The 21941-nt window shown below is 40.8% G+C and overlaps 2 protein-coding genes across 9 annotated transcripts in view; one reads left to right on the top strand and one right to left on the bottom strand.

Moving 5' to 3' along the window:
* Positions 1–1143, bottom strand: part of Fgd6 (FYVE, RhoGEF and PH domain containing 6) — a 120125-nt gene extending 118982 nt beyond the window's left edge. For 2 of the 4 annotated variants that reach the window (XR_004112761.1, XM_031349437.1), the window contains exon 1: positions 1003–1143. Coding sequence is in view for 2 of the 4 variants with exons in the window: in XM_031349437.1 (XP_031205297.1) it covers positions 1003–1135 (133 nt within the window). In the remaining 2 variants the exon portion in view is untranslated. Of the gene's footprint in view, positions 1–396; positions 529–548; positions 910–1002 lie in introns of those variants that run through there. The other 2 variants (XM_031349438.1, XM_031349439.1) reach the window with 2 other exon arrangements.
* Positions 905–21941, top strand: part of Vezt (vezatin, adherens junctions transmembrane protein) — a 66003-nt gene continuing 44966 nt past the window's right edge. For 4 of the 5 annotated variants that reach the window (XM_031349441.1, XM_031349440.1, XM_031349444.1 and 1 more), the window contains exon 1: positions 1067–1202. In XM_031349441.1, the coding sequence (XP_031205301.1) occupies positions 1167–1202 (36 nt within the window). In that variant the 5' untranslated portion in view covers positions 1067–1166. Of the gene's footprint in view, positions 924–1066; positions 1203–21941 lie in introns of those variants that run through there. The other variant, XM_031349442.1, reaches the window with a different exon arrangement.

Here is a 21941-nt window from a genome sequence, read left to right as displayed (position 1 = left end):
GAAGGAAGGAAGGAAGGAAGGAAGGAAGGAAGGAAGGAGGGAAGGAAAAGGTGAAGATGAGCAAAAAGCAGGAAGGGGTAGGTGTAGAGGAGGGGGCTTGCTGGGTTTTGTTCTGTTTTGCCAATAGTCCACACTCAGGTAACAGGGCTCAAAACACCAGGGTGCAAACAGCTCTGTCTAACCCTCCTTCCTAGCGCGAAGAGTTTCAGTCAATAAATACCAGGTTTTAAAGCAACGCGGGCTAGTGGTGGAGTTACTTCAACTCGACAGAAAACTGTCCGAGCTTAGAATAACTGACTCCTCCGCACCGGACTCCACGCTTCTTCCCACACCGCACACAGGCGACAGCTCCTAAGTCACGGAACCGGAGCAAGCCCCGCGACGCCGTCCCATCACCTGGGCTCAAGGGTCCGGGGACATCTCGGAGACCCCAAGGCAGGCGCGGGCGACCGGCGCCAGTCCCGCACCGGCCACCCGCGGGGACAGCAGCAGGAGCCCGAGCCCGCCGGCGCCCGCCGCGACTCCCCAGCCCGAGCGCGGTCACTTACCGGCGGCAGAAGTCATGACTGCCCCGCGCAGCTCACGCCCTCAGTCCATGGCTCCCGTTCAGTCCACACTCCACAGAGTTTGAGCAGGAGACAAAAGTCCCCGCGGCGCCCACATTCCGTCCCGCACCGCAGCCGAACCGCTTGAGCGCCTCACAAAGGACGGACGCCGGCTACCGCGACTCTCCGGCGGACCCGGGCGCTAGCGGCCAGCGACTGGGGGACGGGCACGAGCGCCGCTCCGCCGCGCTCCCGGACGACCGCCAGGCGCGCGCACGAGAGGAGTTCGCAGCGCCTTCGCGGACACGCGCCCCTCCTCGACTCAAGAGAAAAAAATCCGCGCTCCAGGCGCCCCCTGTTAGTCAAGGGGTGTAAAAGGTAGACAAAAGCCAAAGCTCTCTCCAATAGGAGCTCTGGAACGCCCGCCCGCTCCCGCCCCTCCAGCCTACACGCTCACCCTCTTCTCCAATAAGCAGGTCGGGAAGGGGCGTGGGTCGCGAGGCATGCCGGGAGTTGTAGTTTTCAGTGCCCCCGAGGTGGGCAGGAGCCGAAGCCTGGGTGCTGCCCGCCCTCCTGCCTTCATTTCCCATCGTGCTGAGGCGGGTGGTATGGCGGAGAAGGATGACACCGGAGTTTGACGAAGAGGTGGTTTTTGAGGTGAGGAGAAAATGGCGGGGAGTGTGGACCGCCTTTGTTTCAGAAGGACTACAGGAAGAGCTAGGAGGCAAAGCGATTCAGAGGGGAGGGATAGGGTGACGGGCGCCTGCGGGCCTGGGTCCCCAATCCTCCGCTGTTTCGGGGCCTACTCTCTGCAGCCGCCTGACAGGTATAGCCCAGGGGATCCTGCTGTGGCTGGCCTCTGCCCCTAGCTCGCCCAGAATTCCCAGACCCGGCGCAATTGACCAGCCCTGGGCGGGAGCCTTGATCAATCTTTTACCCTATGGCTGCACCGCCCTGGTCTGCGCCTCGTTGGGGCGGGGCCGAAACGTGCTGGATACTCTCTCTATACTACTTAACCTCCTCCCTTTTTATCTTTGATTTTTGCGAGTCTGTTATCCGTAAGTGCCTCCGGTGATCATCATCATAATCATCATCAAGGTGTGGCTTTTGGAATGCAGGCAGGCAGCAGGTGCCTTTCTGTGAGGGGTTTAAGGTCTGTAAGTGAGACCTGTGGTCAATGGTGAGAGCTCGGGCTTCTCGGCACCTAGGTTCCATTCTTTTGTCCTTGCTATTGCGCAAAGTGTAGCCAGTTCTAAATGGAAGCTCTGGTCTGGATGTGAATGCTTTTGTGTTGGACTATTTTAAGATGTCTCTGCCATCTTGAATTTAAAGAATAAAGTCTGGTGGTTTTAATGCCAGTTTTTCCCCATCAGACAGGTCAATACCCACACCCTGGAATGTGTATGTGTACGTATTGAATGTGTATGCCTTCCGTTCCCTTCGGCCAACTAGATTTTAGGAAATTCACACAAGAGAAAGAAAAGAAATCCCCCGTGGTGTACAATGAGAGAGTGAGATACGGTACAGAATGTGAAGTGTTGAGATACCTAAAAACTGCCCATAGAAGCTTAATTTGGAACCGTTGTCCGTCCTTAGCACTTTAAAAAGCTACACCCAGTAAATGATACCCTAGGTTAATCTTCAACTCTCAATGAAATTAGAAAGATAGGTGGGAGAAAATGTACTCCGGGAAAAGGATTTTATGTATGCCAAAGAGATCGGGGTGGGGTGACAATATTGAACCTGCAGTTTTAGGGGCTGGAGTATGGAGGGTTGCCATGCAAAATGACTTAATATAGCTACAGTATTGAGGTGGGAAATATGACTGCTTTGCTATACTGAAGGGTCTAGGTATGAGGACTTGAATGGAGAGGACAAAGGCATACATTTTGAAAATCAGAAAAACTAATATGGACTTGGATATTCATCTCTAATATGAAATTGAGGGAATGGCTACAGATTGAATATGGGAGATAAAGAGGAGAAAAAAGTAGGTGGTTGAATTTTTTATTTTTTACCCTGCTTTCTTTGGTTTCTGGACATAATAAGTGTGGTTTTGGTTTGCAGAGTTTTATTGGTCTGGGGATGTAGTTCAATTGGTAGAGTGCTTGGCTTGAGTGCACAAGTCCCTCGGTTCAGTAGGCAGCACCACATAAACCTGATAGGATGCTATACACATGCCTTCAATTCCAGCATTCAGAAGGTGGTCTTAGGAGCATCATAAGAACTTCAAAGTTATCAGATGCTTAGTGAGTCGAAGACTAGGGTGATATATGAGAGACCCGGTCTCAAAACATTTTGTTACAAAAGATAAAGCAAAAAATAAAAAAATAAAAAATCTTGGAAGGTTTTTCTGTTCAAATGTATGATTATGTTTGCATGGGTTTTGGGTTTTTTTTTTTTTTTTTTTTTTTTTTTTTTTTTTTTAGTATGAAAGAAATACTACAGAGCTTTGAATCTATTTTTATGTAAATTTAAATTTGTCATTAATCTTGTTGCCACACTACCACCCTCTTTTCTTTTTGGAGATAGAAAGGGTCTTAGTATGTAATCCAAGCTGGTCTTGAACTTCAAACTCTCTCATCTTAGCCTCCTGAGTACCTGGGATTAAAGGTGTATCCCATCATGTCACACAATAACATTATATTGCTTAGCTTTACATTTATAGATTTATTAACCATTTAAAAATGTATTTATTTATTTACAATTTTGGTGCTAGGGATTGAACTCAAGGCTTTCCCATGCTTAATAATTATTCTACACCCTCAGCCTAGCTTCTTAAAAATTGATTTACATGAATTCTCCTTCTGTTTTCTATTCACCAGTGCATTTATGTTTTATTATTTTATGTGCATGGATATTTTGCCTGCATGGATGTCTATGCACCACATGTGTGCTTGGTGCTCTTGGAGACTAGAAGAGGGTGTGAGACACACACACACACACACACACACCGTATAACAGTTACAAACAGTTGTGAGCCAACATGTGGGTACTGGTGACTGAACCCTGGTCCCCTGGAAGAGCAGCCAATGCTCTTAACGTCTCGTTAGCCTCTGCATGAATTATTCATCTACTACTTTGTCATTATCATATGTGTAGACTTACTTTCCAGCTCTCTGCTTAACTTTTTGATCATTGTCTCACACACACAAGAGAGTATCCATAAGGCATGTACACATACTAAGAGTGTACACATAGAAGGGTGTGCAGATGATAAGTGGAACATCACTAACGCCTGCCTCCTTCCTGCTCTTTGTCAGTTTCTGGTCCCCACCCCAAGGATAACCACCACTCAGACCTGTAATGACTAACCTAGATTAGTTTCATCTGCTCTTACTGTCTGTACACTGTGAGGCTCCACTTACATGTTCTTTCTCTGTCTAGCTTTCTTTTTCTTTTTCTTTTTTTCCTTGCTGCTTTGTGACATACATTTATATGATTACCTAATGCATTTTAGTTTGATACAGTATTCCATGTGACTATATGGCTCTTTTTAGCCAGGTCTTCTGAGGGACATGTACATTAGGTAGTTTGTGCTTTGAAATTGTTGTAAATAGTGTTATTGATAACCTTTCTTTGTTATTATATATGTGTATGTGTGTGTATGTATATATATGTATATACATACATGTATACACACATGTGCACACATGGAAGTCAGAAGACAGTTTACAAGTGTTGATTCTCTACTTCCACCATGTAGGCCCTACAGTCAAATGCAGACCCTCAGATGTGGCAGCAAGTACCATTGCCCACTGAGCCATCTCAGTGGCAGCGTCTGCATTCTTAACGGTTTATTGCAAAGAACACAATCTCCTAAATTCATTCAAATCCACTTGATCTTTTTTTCTTGTATGGATAATGCTCCAAGGAAATACTTGTATAACCCTAAAATCACAAAGATGTTTTCTTTAAAAGCTTTGGCCCTTTGCAATTGATCTGTTATTTTTTTTCCCCAATATGCATATCTGGTTGGCCTGGTATCATCATTTCCCCCACTAAAATATGTTGTCTTTGTTATAAATCAAATACCATTTTGTTTTATTGAGACAGGCCTCACTATGTAGTCCTGGCTGGCCTGGAACTCACTATGTAGACCAGTCTAATTCAGACTCACAGAGGTGGTATCCTTGCCTCCTGAATGCTGGCACCACTACCTCCCCTACCCCACCCACCCCTTTCCCTCTGAAGGCAGAGTATCAGTATGTACTCCAGGCTTTCGATCTTCCTGCCTCGGTCTCCAGAGCGGATGACAGTCATGTGCTATCACCACTGGGCAAGGTTTTGCTTCGTTTTTCCCTGTGTCATAGGATTTTCCTTATTATGCCTTCGGCTGTTTTTGAGTCACTGTTCCATATGACTTCTAAAATGATGAGCTTGAGAATTTCAGCTTTTAACAAACCTAGTGAAATTTTGTTTGAGATTACATTAAATCTGTAGATTAGTTTTGGGAAATCTGACATCTTTATGATATGGAATCTTCTAATCCAAAACACTTATTTCCTGCTTTATGTTTTTGTTGCTTCATATTTAATCAAGATCTTTGTACATATTGCATATATTTTCTATTGCCAGCGTCTGATCGCCTTCTCTAAGCAGTCAGCCTTCGATCTCTTTTCATGTCCTAAAACTGATTTTAAAAATTAAGAATTACCTCTTCCTTGAAACTAGAGCTAAGTTGGCCAAAAGAAAGTGAATATGTTTTGTGGTAAATATTTCATCTCAACTGGGGGTATGGATCATTAAGTTCCAGATAAAAAACACAAAACATTTACATTTATAATAAGCTTTAAGGCACTAGATATCTATCTTCTATGCTATTATATCTACTTCCCTACCAATGACCCTGAGATGTGACTGGTCATGTTTTGTCTGGGCTGCTCTTACTCTGACTGACCAGCCTTTATGACCAGTTCTCATGAGCCCTTATCCCATAGAGTCTTCTCTCTCCACATTCTCTCTCTTCTCTCCTCTCCTCCTCAGACCCCAAGCTTGAACCAAAACCTCAGCTACATCTCTTCTGCCCAGCTATAGGCTGTTGGCATCTTTATCTAACCAATAGTTTAAATTAAGGAGCAAGGTCACATACCATAACTTGGTGTACATGAGGATTCTCTCATCCCTGAGGTAACTAGAGCTTGGGGGCCAGTATTAGCATTACAGTATATAGCAAAAGACCAGATCTCAACAAATATCTTCTAACAGTCTGTTTGGGTTTTTGTTTGTTTGTTTAAAGATTTATTTATTATTATATTTAAGTACACTGTAGCTGTCTTCAGACACACCAGAAGAGGGCATCAGATATTATTAAAGATGGTTGTGAGCCACCATGTGGTTGCTGGGATTTGAACTCAGGACCTTGAGAAGAGCAGTCAGTGCTCTTATCCGCTGAGCCATCGCTCCAGCCCCCAGTCTGTTTGTTTTATAGTGATAATTTTATGCTTTGATTTTTTTTTCTTTTGAGAGGTATTATAATAGAAAAGAATAGATTCTGAAGCCGGAAGTCCTATTTCAGCTATTTATTAGCTAATTTGACTTTGAGCAAGTCACTTATCTCAGCTTCGAGTTTCTCGATAGTTTATTGAAATAATAAAATCTACTTTGGAGAGTAATGGTGGATATTAAGTGATTGTCTATAACAGTTTCTTAGACCTGCCACATTTTAAGCATTCAGCAGGTTTTGGTAGAATTTTCTAGCTAATTGTCCTATATCCAGGTTAACACTTTTTTCCCCTCTGTTATTTTGAGACAGAGTTTAAGTATGTAGCTCAGGTTGACTTGAACTGGTGGTATTCGTCCTGCCTCTGCCTCATGCCATAATTGTGTGTGTGCATCACCACACCCAACTGTCTGTCTGTCTGTTTTGAGACAGGGTCTCACTGCGATCCCCTGGCTGACCTAGAAGCTGTCATATAGACCTAGGTTGGCCCTAGACTTTCAGACTTACTCTGCCTGTCTCTGCTTCCCTCCCGAGTGCTGCAGTGAAAGGCGTGCACCACCATGACCAGCCAGCTTTTGTTTTTAGGAATAGTTCCTTAGTTTTTGTCTCATTTATTAGACTAGACCACACAGAACTTATGTACAGTTTATTCATGCCTTTTCTTTTTATATTCCATAGATTAGTTTCATCTTATCATATAGACAAAGTTATTGGTTTAGTTCGATCACCTAAATATAGTTTGTAATATTTATTTATTTATTTATTTATTTTTGAGACAGGGTTTCTCTGTGTAGCCTGCCTGTTTTGGAACTCACTCTGTAAACTAGGCTGTCTCCAATTCACAGAGATCCACTTGCCTCTGCCTCCCCAGTACACCACCACCACCAGGCTTCTTTATATTCTATAGATTTCCAGCTTTTCAGATAGACTGTTCAAAGAATTGGTTATTGGCTTTCTTTGACAGGAAGTTATGGTATTCCAAAGACCTAAAGGCTAAGGGAAGAAAGTATTTTTGGAATATAGTCAAAGTTCAAGTTAAAAGAGAAGAAAATAACTATAGGAGTTGTGGGTTTAGGTAGAGGAATACAGTCAGCTACTGCTCTGTTGGTTTTCCTAGTGACTAAATCCAGCAGGGGTGGAGATGGTAAAGGAATACGGGTTGATATTGATCAAAACAGTTAGTGTTAGAATTACAGGTCTGAAAGACTCATAGAGAAGAATCACCCATGACGCACATCCCTTACAATACTAAACTACTAAGTCATGGGCTAAAGAAGAAATCAGTTTGGTAGTCACAAAACTGTGAGGTGAACTACCCTTCAGAATTCATGAAATGCAGCCAAAGCAATACTCATAAGACAATTTGTAGTCTTGTACATTTCCAGAATTCAGGGGTTTAACTCATGAGGCTGGGGAAAACCAAGCCAAATAAACATAAGGAATCTGTACAATTCTGTAAAGTAGCAAAACTTTTTAAATGTATAAAAAACTTACTTTTTTTAAAGAGTTAAAAATTGCCCAGCTATGGTGGTACACACTTTTAATCTCACTATTCGGGAGACAGAGGCAGGCAGATCTCTGAATTTGAGACCAGCCTGGTCTACAGAGCAAGTTCTGGTACAGCTAGGGCTACACAGAGAAACTCTGTCTTGAAAACCAAAAATAAATAGATATATTAATTAATTAACTAGTTAATTAATTAATAATAAAGAACAGTAAGAAAAATGGCAGAAATTAACATTTTGTGCTCTAATTAGTTTAGAGTGATAAACATTGCCATACTGTCTCTGACCTGCCAGCTCCTGAGTAATGACACAGAGATATTATCATTTATTATAGCTTAGGCCTTAGTTGGCTGCCTCCCAGCTAACTCTAACCCGAGTAATTCTAGTCCGTGTCTGCCTTGTGGCCTGTACCTCTCATTCAGTCCTGGCATCTCCATGCCACACTGGCAAAATCTCTGTGCTTGATTCTTCCCCAGAGTCCCTATCTCTACCTGGAAGTCCCACCTTTCCTCTCCTGCTCAGCTATTGGTTGTCAGTTCTTTATTAAGCCAATCAGAAGGTGATGGAGGTATATATTTATGAAATACTCAGGCAAGTAATGATCAATAAAATAACAATACCAAAGCCTGGCCAGCACTCTGTTCTCTGCTGCACAGAAATCAACATTTAAATAATACAAAGACAACCTTTATACACTGCACAAAAAGATCAACCCAACAAATAATCCTGTCAGTTGCCTCAGTGGCACAGCTCTTGTTTCTTCGTGATTTCAACGGCAGTAATAAATTCAGTTGAATAAGAGATAGTATACACCAGAGAAATCTGTGGCTATTGGCCTGTTGTGCAGAAATTCAAAATAGCAGGAAGGCCAAACCTTAAAGAAGGTATATCCCTTTACCAACCAGATTATTATAGGCCCACAGCAGCTGCAATCTGTAGGATTCTGCACAGTATCACCTTCTAACCAGTGACCTGTTGGCATATAACTATGACTTTTAAAGAATCTAACGGAATAGTGGTTAGGCTTTTGTCTCCTCCAAACCAGTTACTCTTTTACAGATATTTAATTTGGGATCATGGGCCTTTTTTAAAAATACAGTGTAACCTCTTTGGATACCATAAAAACATTAGCTAAGATTTTCTGCAAAGACAGTATTCAAATTTTGAATTGTAGGTTTCATTGATTGTCCAGAACACATTACAGCACCACCAATGTATTCAAAAGCAATGAGCTATGCACACATATTGAAAACACAGTCAACAAGTTAAAAGGTTTATCCGAGAACACCACAGACCTAATTGATGTTGACTCAGCCACCACTGGCCATAAGTCTGTTATACAGTATATTCACCTTTTAAGACTCTGTGCAACTACAGGGTCTCCAAGAAAAAAACAATCCAGATCTCAAAGCATTGTGAGCTACCCATGGTTTGGGGATTCCTTAGACCCCAAACACTACCAGGAGCTCCTCACCCAGGACTCAGGCCAGCTCACCTAGGCTGTGTACAGTTCCTAGTTAAACTCTATGGAGCAGAAGACTTGTTAGACACATGTTTCCTTGCCAGCTATAGTTTGACTCTCACTCAGCCAGTGTGTTGCATTCATAGTTTGCTAATTAGCGCCCTATTTGTAGATACTCAGTACTATAACAGTGTGAAAGAAAGTTCCCAGAAAAGAAAAGCTACACATGTGTTGAACATTCTACAAGGCCAACTAACTGACTGTTGAGAGCTAGAATCTTATAGGTTGGGAGCCAAATTTATCTTGGGTTGTCTTTGGCTGTCTAGATAATTATTTATTGCTCACCTCTGTGTGTGACATAACACCCTGTGACTATTAGGTAAATCTATTAGGAATGTTTAAACATACCCCTAGCTTCTACCAACTCAAAGGCCGAGAATGTCATCAGATAGTATCTGAGGCCAGTAGCAGAAATCGGGATCAAGAATGCCCATTATTCTATTACTGTAAGCTCTTCATCAAACTATTGCCATGCTGAAACCTAGTGTTTGGGGTAACCCAGATCCATGTTCTCCTGTCACCATCACTGGTATTTGGCTTCAGAATAAATTACCTCTTTTTGTGTGCGTTTCTATATGTATAATGATGTATGGGTATAAATGCATGTGCAAGCGTACATGTGCATTTGTTCAGGTGTGCAGCTTGCCATACCACAACATAGGTCAAAGGGCAAATTGATTATAGGTTCTTACCTTCCCTCTTGTTTGAAGTAAGAATATCTTGTTCGATACTGTGGATTCCAGGCTAGCTAGCCACAAGTCTCAGGAGTCTCTTGTCTCTTCCTTCCATCTCTCCATCTCTTAAACTACAAGCCTGAGGTACTATACCTTGTTTATATGAATTCTCAGGATTTGAACTTGTGGTTGTCAGCCTTATGTGGGATAGCTTTAGCCACTGAGCCATCTCTCCAGCCCCACAACAAATGATCTATTAACCCCTTTGGAATGAGAGGTGTGTGTTTTGCATCTGCATCAGCTGTAAACAGAAGCCTGCCTATCCCCAGAAGGGAATTTCATGTTAGAAATCAGTGGTTAGCTCATTGTGCAGATCAGTACAGATCACTGTTGCAGTCCCCATAAAACAATACTTGGGCATAAAGAAGCAGAGAGCAGCAAGGTGGTGAGAGCCTGCAATGCCTAGCTCTAGGGACTAGGACAAGAGGATTGCACATTTGAGACCAGCATGAACTTTGTAGTGGAACCCTATCTCAAAAAAGCTAAAAGAGGGAGAGAATGTAAACCCCTGTTCTAGTCCCACCTGACAGATACCCCAACTGGGAGAATTCTAATTTATATCCAGTTTAGTAGCAAGATTGGTTGGTGTCAAGCATAGCTTACCCGTGTCTACGATACAAGATAGGTGAGATGTTGCAATGAGAGGTACGCTGGAGACTCAGTAAGCCAGACTACTACATCGGCCAGAGGCCCAACCTCTCCTCCCCTGGGAAAGCTTGTCAGTGCTTTTCAAGTATTTAGTGTAATACTGTGCACTCTAATATTTCATAGTCAGAAGTCCAGCTCATAATGTCACAGACTTTACCAGAAAGGCTCATACCACATTAAAATAAGAAAGGTTTAGTTTTGAAAGGCATCCCAAGAATATCCTTTTAAAAAACTTTTTATTGATTCTTTGTGAGTTTCACATCATAGACCCTAATCCCACACATCTCCCCATCCCCCCCAAATAACAACAACAACAAAAACTACACAAACACAAAGCAAAACATAGAAAACATCACAGAAACTGTAGTGTGTCACAGTGTGCCCCACAGTATACCCCTCTGTCTACACATCTTGACTTGCAAATGTTCATTGCAGTGTGTCATTGGCTTGGTTCGAGGTCTCTGGCTTCTGTGACACCATCAATATTGGATCCTCACCAGGCCTCTTCCCAGTTATCCTGTTGCTGCCCTGTGTAATGGAGATCCTGCAGCTTTGGATCAGAAGGACCAGTCCTTTCACACATCCCAACAGTTCACAGATGATGTAGATTTTGGGGTGTGCCAACTCAAAGCCATGGACATGGGTGGCAGCTGAGCTCATCAGTCCACTGGCTCTCCCTTATCTGCCACACAATTCAAGCTCTCCAGTGCTGCTCTGGCTAGGTCACCCAGTGACAGGAGGTAGGGTCAGTTCTTCTCTTGTGCCCTTGGGGCAACTTCCCCACAACCCAGCCTCCTGGGTCAGCTCCGCCCAAAACCCTACTCTCATAGCCTTTGGGCTAGCTCACCCACTCCTTCACCATCAAGACCAGTTCCACTGTGCTGCCCAGGTGAGGGTCAGGGCCAGTTCTCCCTAGTGCTACAGCTGGTGAGAGGCAGGGATAGCTCTACTGCTCTCATGACTTCAAGGGCAGCTCCGACTACCACAGGTGTGGGGTTGTGGTACTCACCTGCACACCCTCCACCAGGGCCCAGCCCTGCTGTGCTGCCCAGACAAAGTGCTTGGCGTGCTCTCCTGAGTGCTGCAGCTGGCGAGGTGCAGGGCCAGCTCAGCCACTCTCATGAGCCTTTGACCACTAAACTTTTTACCTCTTAATCCATTTTAACTCTTAAGGTATCTTTCTAAGATTTAGTTTTGTATTATTTTTTTAATTATGTGTATATGTGTGGTATGGGCTTGTGTATGGGGACAGAGACCAGAGGCATTGGAAGCCCCAGGAGTGATTGTGAGCCACTCAGGTCCTTTAGAGGAACAAGGAAACTCAACGCATGCCACCTCGTCACCCTCCTCTCAAGGTATCTTATTCTAATTTACATTTCTTGGATTATTAGTGAAGTTTACTGTGATTTCAGTCATCCCTGGCTCAGCTTTGAGTCTTCATAATCTGAAAGATGGTCTAAAAGAGGCACTGAAGAGGGAAGGGAACAGGAGATTTCTCAGGCCTGCTTCCCACTCCTCCACCAAGAATCTGAGCACCTTCAGTCCATCAGGTCTACATTCCAGTGTAACTCCACAGTTAGTACCTTACAGTGAAGCCTCCTTTTTCTCTAAGGGGGTTTGTTTTTGTATGTCATATATGGACCATAGCAGGGTCTCACAGTGTAGTCCTGGCTGGCCTTAAGCTCACAAAGATCCTCCTGTCTTTGCCTCCCTAGTACCGAGATTAAAGGCATGAGCCACCATGCCCAGCCTTAACATTATTTGTTTTAATCAGAACCTTCTACCAGCCATTCTGCCATTAAGGGCAGAGAATTTGGGGGCTCACTCTACCTAACCTAAGGACAGTCTTCAGCCACTCAGTGACTAGGCAGCAACAGAACCCAATTTAAAATACACTGTGGTGGAGCACTTGCTTATTAGCATATATAGGCCTTATATCCCTTCCCAGAAAGAAAAGAAAGGATATTTAGGAAATGATGGTAAGACATCATATCTGACAGGAGTAAGATGCAAAATAAATACTGAAATACCAAGGTGGTTGTTACTACATCATTAACTAAGATAGAGAGATAGTATTCTCTGATCACCTTAGAAATGCATTAAAGATCTGATTTTAGTCTTTCTTAATTTATCACTTTTCTTTCAAGACAGTATCTTGCTCACTATATACCCTAGGCTGGCCTTGAACTTGAGATCCTCTTGTCTCAGCCTCCCAAATCCTGGGTTTCCAGTGGTACACCACCATACCAGGCTCATGTTTTCATACAGTAATTTAATTGCAGAAAGTTTGAGCAATTCTATTCACTGTCAAACCCACTTTCTTCTCGATAGGAAAATAAGACCTTTACACCCAAAAGACCAGTTTTAGCTCAGGCTATCCTCAGCCTCCTGCATGCTGGGGCTACTGGCATGCCCAGCTTGAGAAATCTTTAGTGTTGCCATCTAATCTTTACTCTTGGGAATGTAATTGCCTAGTGGACTCTTTACTGTCAAATGCTTTTCTGTGTTTGTTGACTTTCTTCCTTTTTTTATTCTTGACTGAAAAGATCATTTTCACCTTGTAATCTTGATCTTTCTCTCACCTCCATCTTTAATGCTTCATGTATATTGTAAAAGGTTTACTCTTTATTCCCATTTGTCCTCAGCTGAATGAATGAGCATGAGGTAACCTCCCACATTAAGTGTGTGAAGCCATTTCAAAGCCCCTCTCTTACTTGAATGAAGCTGCTTTCTTCTTATTTTTAAAAGCTCTTATCGTCCTTAAAGAACAAAGGGCATTGTGCAAAGTCACATTGTGTTAATGTGACTTCCTCCCTGCTTACATTAGTGCCATGAGTAACACTAATGGAAGGAAGTGCATGCGCATGGGCTTGGGCATTTGTTGATAGAATTTGCTATTGGAAATAATTAGATATAACATTTAAGTTTATAGAACATAAAGCCCTAAATCCTATTATTAAAAAAAAAAAATCTAGTTCCAAATGGAAGCTGAGAAGCTTGGCAACATTGTTACTTTTACCAATTTTTTGTTTGTTTGTTTGTTTGTTTTTATTTTTTTTTGTTTATTTGTTTGTTTGAGACAGGGTTTCTCTGTGTAGCCCTGGCTGTCCTGGAACTCACTCTGTAGACCAGGCTGGCCTCAAACTCAGAAATCCGCCTGCCTCTGCCTCCCAAGTGCTGGGATTAAAGGTGTGTGCCACCACCACCCGGCGCTTTTACCAATGTTAATAAAAGACTATCAATGCACTTAAGTCACAATCCAATATCATAACAGGTAGACCACTGAAACTAACTTAGCTTAGTTATATCAAGAGAAATTTATATATATAGTAAGTCTATCTTTTCCCTGTTTGCTTCTATGATTTTTTTTTTTTTTACTTCATTGCATATCCTTTGGGCTCAAATAGAGATGTATTGATTTATTTTTAAAATTTAGACATTTGAAAAAAAGTAACCAGTTTTTTATGGTTTGTGGTCCTGTCAATATAACTGATGGTCACATGAGTGTTCCATAAGCACTTTACCACTCAGCCATACTCCAGCCCTTTTCTATATCTGTAGACCTCTATTAATATGTAAGCCCATTGTCTGGAGCTATGATACATAAGGTGTTTATGTTTTGGGGTTTGTTCTTTCATAGCCTCTCACTGTGCTGCCTCAAAGACCTGGGTTCAAGACCTCCACCTGGCTCAGTTGCTCAGACTACCCTCTAGGCCTGTGCCACACTCCTGTGCTTGCCTGAGTTATTTTTATGACTACCTTGGTACTTCATGCACTTAACCTTACATTTTTTCATTTTTTACAAAGCATGGTTGAAAGAATCTGGGTTAAGAAGCTAAGTTACATTCATTAGCAATAAGATTCAGAATGAATCACATATTTGCCCAGTGCCTGTCTCTCAGTTATAGTAAGATTGTCCTTCATGCCAGATGATTCTTTAGTACAAAATATTTCTTCTGTTCTAAGAGATCTGAAGCTCTCTGGTGGGTTGAGTAAATGCTATTAAGCTTTTGGGAACTTGTATTAACTAGGAACTACAAGAAGAGAGCCTACTGATGGTCTAGGCTGGAACCCCGGTTTTAATCCTAGCTTTCTCCAGCTTTGTTCTAAGTGTTCCCCCAAGTTCCCAGAAGTAAAACTGCCTCAAGGAGTGAAAAGGTCTCAGCTACATGTAGTGTATTAATAAGTCTTTTGTCTCTGGACTTTCTGAGTATTGCTTCTAGTATCCATTGAGACTCTGTGGTGCTAGATCCACCACAGAGAAGCAAACCAAAGTGCTCATTATCTTTAATTTGAAATAAGATATTTGAAAATATCCTGTATTTAAATATGCATTGTAATCAGTGTAGCTGGTAGAATATTGCCATCTATATCTTATTAGGGGAATCATCCTGGCTGATCCACAACCTTTAATTTCATGTAATTTAAGACCTTCATTGAAAATGGACTTTCTACTTCAGCATATCTTGGTTTGCTTTAGTGATTGGTTGGCTTATTTGTCTGTCTGTCTATTTGTTTGATGACAGGCTAGCCTTGAACTCTACATATGTATCCAAGAAAGTCTTAGAACTACTGATCTTTCTGTCTCCTCCACCTACCATGGTTAAGAACACCTCTCTGTTGCTGAAAGTAACAAAGTGCTGAGATTGTAGACATGAACCTCTGTTCCCATTGTCTCTGGCTTTCTAAGAAGGAATTGTCATCTTTGAGAGAAAAATTTCATTCATCTCTTTAAGAACCACAGAGTGGGCTTAAAAATCTCAGGGAGGGCTGGCAAGATGACTCATCAGGAAGACACTGAGTTTGATTCTACATGATAGAAGTTGAAATGGACTCCCAAAGGTTGTCTTCTGATCACCACATAGATACCATGGCACTCACATGCCCACCAGCTACCACTTCTCCCAAAAAATTGATAAATAAAAGAATATAGAGAATCTCTTTTGTGTTTTTTTTGTTACTGTTTATGTATATTTGTGTTAGTTTTTCAAATTTGGAGTAGGCAAAGAAAGAGTATAAAGATGATATGATCTCTTAACATCCAAACTTCATTTTAATGATATTTGCATGTTCTTCTCACATGTCAGATTTAATATGTTGACATTTTGACCTTTTTAAAAGAAAGATCAACTGAAAATGATAGTTATAAGTGCCTGCCCAAGCACATAGCACCAATCAGGCAGATTTCTAAAGCTACAAAAGCTTGATATTGTCAAGGCCAGGGGAGACTCAGCAACCCACCTTAGCTAGCATCGCTCCTCTTGGTTAAAAACAACTCTCTGTTGATTGTTACTTTCAGTCGGTTAAGCTATAAGCTACAAAAGGTCAGCTTTCTTCTTTCTGATGAGTTTGTATGTTTTTTTATTTTGATTTTGATTTAGATAGTATTGTCATAAGAGCATTTTTATTATGCACAAAGGGATGAAAACTACTCCTTTAAAAACTTTCTATCCACAGTACCTCAAGTAAGATTAATTGGATGATACTTGTTTCAGTGAAAATGTTTAGAAGCCGGCAGCCAAGGTGTATGAATCTGTATCTTGCCTGCTCTACTGGTGTATAAATGAATTTGAAACGTATACTAGTGTTAGTTAACATCCTTTGAAGGCATTTTCAAGCCCCATGCTCAATGTTGCTGAGTAAGAGTGCTAAAATGATGTTCAGGTTTTTTTCAAAGCACAGCTTCTGATAGAAAACTGCTTAGTAATGACAGACACGCCCTCCAGTCCAGTGGCCATTTTGTACTGTAGCTCTGGAGAAACAAGTGGGAATCATAAAAATCAGTCTGCAGCAGAAAGAATATGGACAAGAGGCAGTAAATTTTTCAGCGAGGAAACTGGAGAGCTTAAAACTATGCTGTCTGTGAGTAGTTTGGTTGGACTATATTTTATGTGCCCTTTTAATATTTTTAAATTTTTGCCATTAGGTTTTGTCTCTGTTGATTAAGAATAATTAAGTGCTTTGATTTGGGGCTTTTGGGATAAGTGCTATTTTAGAAGTTATGCTAAAATATGTAAGCTCCAACAAATATTTCCTATTGTTTTAAATTTGTAATCTTGCAGAATTCTAGCCTATGATATTTCCCAGTACTTTAAGAGTTGAAAGGCAGTGTGTAGTTCATTTTAGATTATACTTTACAGACATTTACTAGGTTAAAGACAAACAAATAAATACTGGTTTCTATAGGAAAAGAAACTTATTTTTCATTGTATAGCTTGTTGATTTTGATTTGAGTTTTGACTTAAATTTAATCTAGAAACTGATTGCATGATTTGATAGTGGTAGGCTTGGTGTGACAGTGACAGTCCCCACAGCACATTCTGTGTATTCTGAAGTTAGCCTGGCAGAAATTTGGAAGTCATACCAAATGAAGCCATTTACCTTTTTCATTGTTAACAGCCCCTCCCCCCCAGAATATCCATTTTGTGATGTCATATTTAGACCTATGGCTTGTCTGCTTTTTAAGAAAGGTCCTCATCATGTTACCTCGGCTGGTGTCAAACCCTGGGCTTGAGTGATCTCTCACCTCAGCCTATTGACTATCTAGAACTACAGGCCTGTTCTGCCATGCCCTGACTTTACATCTGTGTGACCAGTTACATTCAAAGAGAAAAGTCTTTTTTTAATGTTTTAAAACAAGATATAGTGATTTACAGACAGTCACTCATCAAATCTTTTTAACTGTCAGTGCCTTTTCCTTAAAACTTTCATTTTTAAAATCAGAATCTTGTCTAAGTACTGTTGGCATGGTATAAACTTCTGAAAATATATGACTGACTGACTTTGGACCACATATAAGTTAATACACATATGAAAAGAAAAATTAGTAATTTGGTGACTTCCGTAATGGGACTAGAAATCATCTGTGGGCCTCTGAACCAGGATGAGTATAGATTCATGTAGGTGGGAAGTCTGCATACCAGAGGTCCTTCGCAAATCTTGCAGCTTCAGGTCTCTGCCAGTGTTTTATTCCTCACTCCGCAGTAGTAGTCGCTAGTGTGATGGCTTTCCTGTCAATTTTGTGTTTAATATAGACTGGCAAGCCTTAGTAACTAACATCTGACAGTAATTAGCATTTTGCCAAATCCAACAACGTGGCTTAAATATAGTATTGATACTTTAAATAACGACATATGTAATACATTAAATCATTAGTTTTAGTTAGTTTTAGTTTAAAACAGCACATTTGCTAAAGTAATACTTAATTGGATACCAATATCTTTTTTATCAGTAGGGCTCATGCTGGGTACATTGTTTTCAAGAATTACATGAATGTATTATATATACATATATACTTATGTATATATAATATATTATATACACATATATGAAATATAACATTATATGTATTAACTCAAATAATAAAGGAATATCAAGGCTTGATACCTAGTATTGGAAGTGGTAGGTCAGTGGATATACATGTTTATACTTTCCTTCTTATACTTAAAGTGTATAAAGGCGCCTGTTTCCCACACTCTTGCAAGTGATATATATTGCTAGACTTCTTTTTTGTTGTTTAGGTTTATTTATTTGGTTTTACATTTATGAATGTTTTCCCTGCATGTATGTCTATGCTCTGTGTGCATGTCTGGTGCCCACTGAAATCTGAAGGTGGCTTGTAAGCTACCATGTAGGTACTTTCAAACCAAACCCAGGTCCTCTGCTAGAGCAACAAGGGCCTTTAACCACTAAGATGTCACTCCAGCCTGTTGTCTATACCTGTGTCTGATATTGTCTGCCACTTTATTTGTTTTCTATATAAACAATGGACTCTATACATTCAGTAGGCTAACTCTCCCAATGGCTGGTATTTAAGGCTGTGTAATTCACATTGGCTATCCATCACTTGGGCTCCTCCCCACCTCCTCTCCAGCCCTTGAGTTTTCTAGTTAGGATCTCCCTGTGGAGCCTATCCTGGCCCTAAAATCTAGAGCCTTCCCCTTATGTCTCTTGAAGACTGGTAGTGCACTCATGTGCTGTTTATTATGAGTGGCTCAAGGTTGCTTCTAACTTGTTGTTTTCTCCTCTAACTGTTGCTTTGCCGCCGTTTTATGTTTCAGTAAACATCACCATTGTTCAACACGGAATTGTTGAAACCAGAAATGTAGGTACCATCCCTGTTTCTCTGTTGTCAGTCACCTTCAGCCATAACTTCACACTTTCACCTCCCAAGTGTTGGGATTACAGGCATGTAAAAACTGCCAAGTTTTACCTTGATTTTAAACATTCATTAATTTATTTTCACCCAACAGTAGGAGGCTGGCCAGGTGATTACACAGGAATGAAGTGCCATGAGAACACCTAGAAGGAATAAGTAGAATATTATTTCTGATATAGAAAGATCTCCACAGTGTAGTAAGTGAAGAAAGCCAGGTGCAGAAAAATGAAGTACATTCCCTTTTGTATAAACATTTCAAAAGCCATTCACACATACATTAAAATATACTACATTTTGAGGGACAGCTTCCCAAGCTAAAGAACGTCTATTTCCTTTTGAAAGGCAAAGGCTAAGTGCTAAGGGTTGGCTCAACAGTTATTCCTCATTTTATGTCTTTTGGTTAAAATTTTAATTTGAAAGTAGCAAAGCAGTAAAACAAATATATAAGGATAAGCATATGAGCTTGGTTTCTTTTTATAGATTAAGTTACCTTTGTGCTATTCATCCACAGAAGGAAGTTAACAGTAGAAAGCTACCAAAGTCACTCTAGCATCCGATGTACAGTCAGTTTTAGGAAACATTTGGCTAGTGCTGCATACATAGATGGCAGCTGATCTTCCTACTGGAATGTCATCAGCAGCCAGTCATGAGCAAGACAGAGCTGTAGGATACCTGAGGTAAACTAGGTCCTGTAACCGTAGACTGTTACTTAGCTATAAGACAGATCAACTGGCCAGTCGCCTAGCGCCATGACCTCTAATGCAGTAACCTGCGGGCTCATAACATGGATCATAAGTGGTAAGCTGTGATTCAGGGAGCATCATAAAACGTTTGACAACAGTAAATGTTTCTGAATGCTTAATGACCAAAACTTTACTAAAAGTCAAATCCATAATGAACCCAAGGTGTTTCTGTCAGTGTTTGCCCACACAGTATCATGCAGCTTCACCACAGCCTTGTTTCTGAACACTGAGCATGCGCACTGTGCACTGCACGTGCCACCATCCCACACAGGCACAGCACTGGTGGAAGTGCCTCCACTCAGCTTTTTATTACTGTGTGTTATGAATTGCAGAGCTTTGTTTGTTTGTTTTGCAAGATTTCTGTTCCTGTATAAATGTAATGGTTTAATTGTGAAAAAAAATCTAAATATTCTCTTATAATCATGTCTGAGCATGAGAGTTTCAGTATACTTTTGGATTGTATTGTCAGAATGTTTGATTTTTAAAAATGCTATTTGAATTGCTGAGTAGAGTTTAACTTTTTTTTAAGAAATGTTAAATCAATCTGACTTGATATTAGGACAGAATTACAGAATTTTCCTGACATGGCCTGCAATACATACTTCTGCCACTTTGTACCACATATTTACATATACACATACATATTTATGTAGAGCAGCATTCTCAGCATTGATAATTGTAAAATCAAAATGTCAGTCAACTCTGAAAAATGTTGAAGATGCTGTATGTGTCCTGCAGTATCAAATAGTGATCATGATTTAATTCTATATGATAAGTACTTCTATCCCAATAATATACAAACTTGCTTAAAGTTTTTTAAATGGTAAAATTATATGCCTGCTAAAAACTTTATTTAAAATACATTTACAATTATCAAAAAATATTTTATTTATTTACCTCTTTTCTATATTTATCTACCTAATATCACATAAACCTGATGAGGTGAAAATGGAAACAGGTGGAAAATGTTTTAGTAAGCTCTGACCAATCAGCACAGTTGTGTAGGATTGGTCCCATGAAGCCTTGATCCTTCCCATAGATAGCAAAGTCAATGGATAGTCAAGTCCCTTATACAAAAGGAGATGGTGTTTGCATGCACTCTGTACACATTCTCCAGTGACTTCATACCTTGCCTAGGCACTTACGCACATAATATAATGTTTAAGTATTGTATACTTGTCTACAGAATGATGACAGGAAAAAAGTAACAATTTTGCAAACAGATTGCAGTTTGTCTTCTAAGTATCACCTCCCCATGGTTGTTTAAATCCACAGGAGTGAAATCTGTGGCTATAGAGAGCTGAGTCCGTGGACACTGGTGGTGCTTTTCATATCAGTATAAAGGAAGTCACCCAGGAAGGAGCCATTTGTGAAGGAGGCAGGGTTTTATTTAGACACCGGCCTTTCCAAGTTTCTATGTATGGTTCCGTTTGTCAGATACACATTTCTTACCTTGATACTCTAACAATTGTCTTCTAATAACCAAAATTCACCTAAATTATATGAAATTCAAGGAGAAATAATCTACTAATCCTTTAGTTCAGCCAGAATTCTTGCAAGCCTCAAGTTTCAAAGTTAAAGTAAGGGCATGACATGGCTCTGTAAAGAAACTCACCTCCTTGCTGCCCCTGATAGTGCACACCTGTAATCCAAGCCCTCAGAAGACTGAAATAGGGTCACACTTCCAGTATGAGGCCAACTCCATGGAGACACATGGTTCCATAAATAAGGTGTACTCCCCGTTTCTGTCCTTGGGAGGCTCTTGGATATGGCATCCCATTAGATGGTGGGAGTCTGCAGTACTGCAAAGCTACTGATACAGAGACGTCATTATAGGAGGCAAAGACCATTGTCAGTTCCTCCCGGCCATGGTAGTTTCAGCCTGTGTGGTTGGTCCTTCTGTAATACAGCTCTTCAGCTGTGTCATCTTCCAACAGATTTGTCTTTTAATTTTTCCCTTCCCTGGGTACCTACACTACTTATTAGAAGAGTTGCCACCTCCTGCCATCTTTGACTAATTCTTCTCCAGCGCTAGACCTGAAATTTATCTTATTCTGTTGTGTTTGAAACACATTACAAGAGATAATTTAATAAGGAAAGTATTTTATCCACCCTGTTCATTTCTGAACTGAACTTAGTTTTAAAATAACGGCAATTGACATTTTTATAGAATGTTATCATAGACTATTGAAAACAAACAATACTGCATTAAATGAATGGTTCAGGCTTTACAGAGACATTGGATAGAACCTAATATCTGAATGTGGGGCACAGGGGTAGGGGACACTATGATGTGCCCTAAGGATAAGACCTGAAATAAGCCATTTTCTTGAACTTGTTGTTCAACAAAAAAATTGGAGCTTTCTTGTCTGCTTTTATTTTTATTGTAAAAATATGCTTCAGCCACCAGAAGAACCCTAGCACAACCCAAAACTCTCGTCTGTTTTCCTCCCTTAGCGGAATTCTTTCTGGTGCTGTGGTGTGTGTTTCTGTCAGCTAGGATTTACAGGAACAGTGAACCACAAGGATTTCCTGAGGAGGAGCTCCCACATGCTGTGTCTGAGCTTTCTCATATTGCTTTTGGCAGCAGTGATTTACTTCAAGACTTCAGAGTTAGACTTTGAGTCCATGCTAATGCTTTCT

Source organism: Mastomys coucha, unplaced genomic scaffold, assembly GCF_008632895.1.
Source record: "Mastomys coucha isolate ucsf_1 unplaced genomic scaffold, UCSF_Mcou_1 pScaffold4, whole genome shotgun sequence".
Taxonomy (NCBI): Eukaryota; Metazoa; Chordata; class Mammalia; order Rodentia; family Muridae; genus Mastomys; species Mastomys coucha.
The sequence above is the reverse complement of the archived record's forward strand: the minus strand, read 5'-3'. Positions and strand labels throughout refer to the sequence as shown.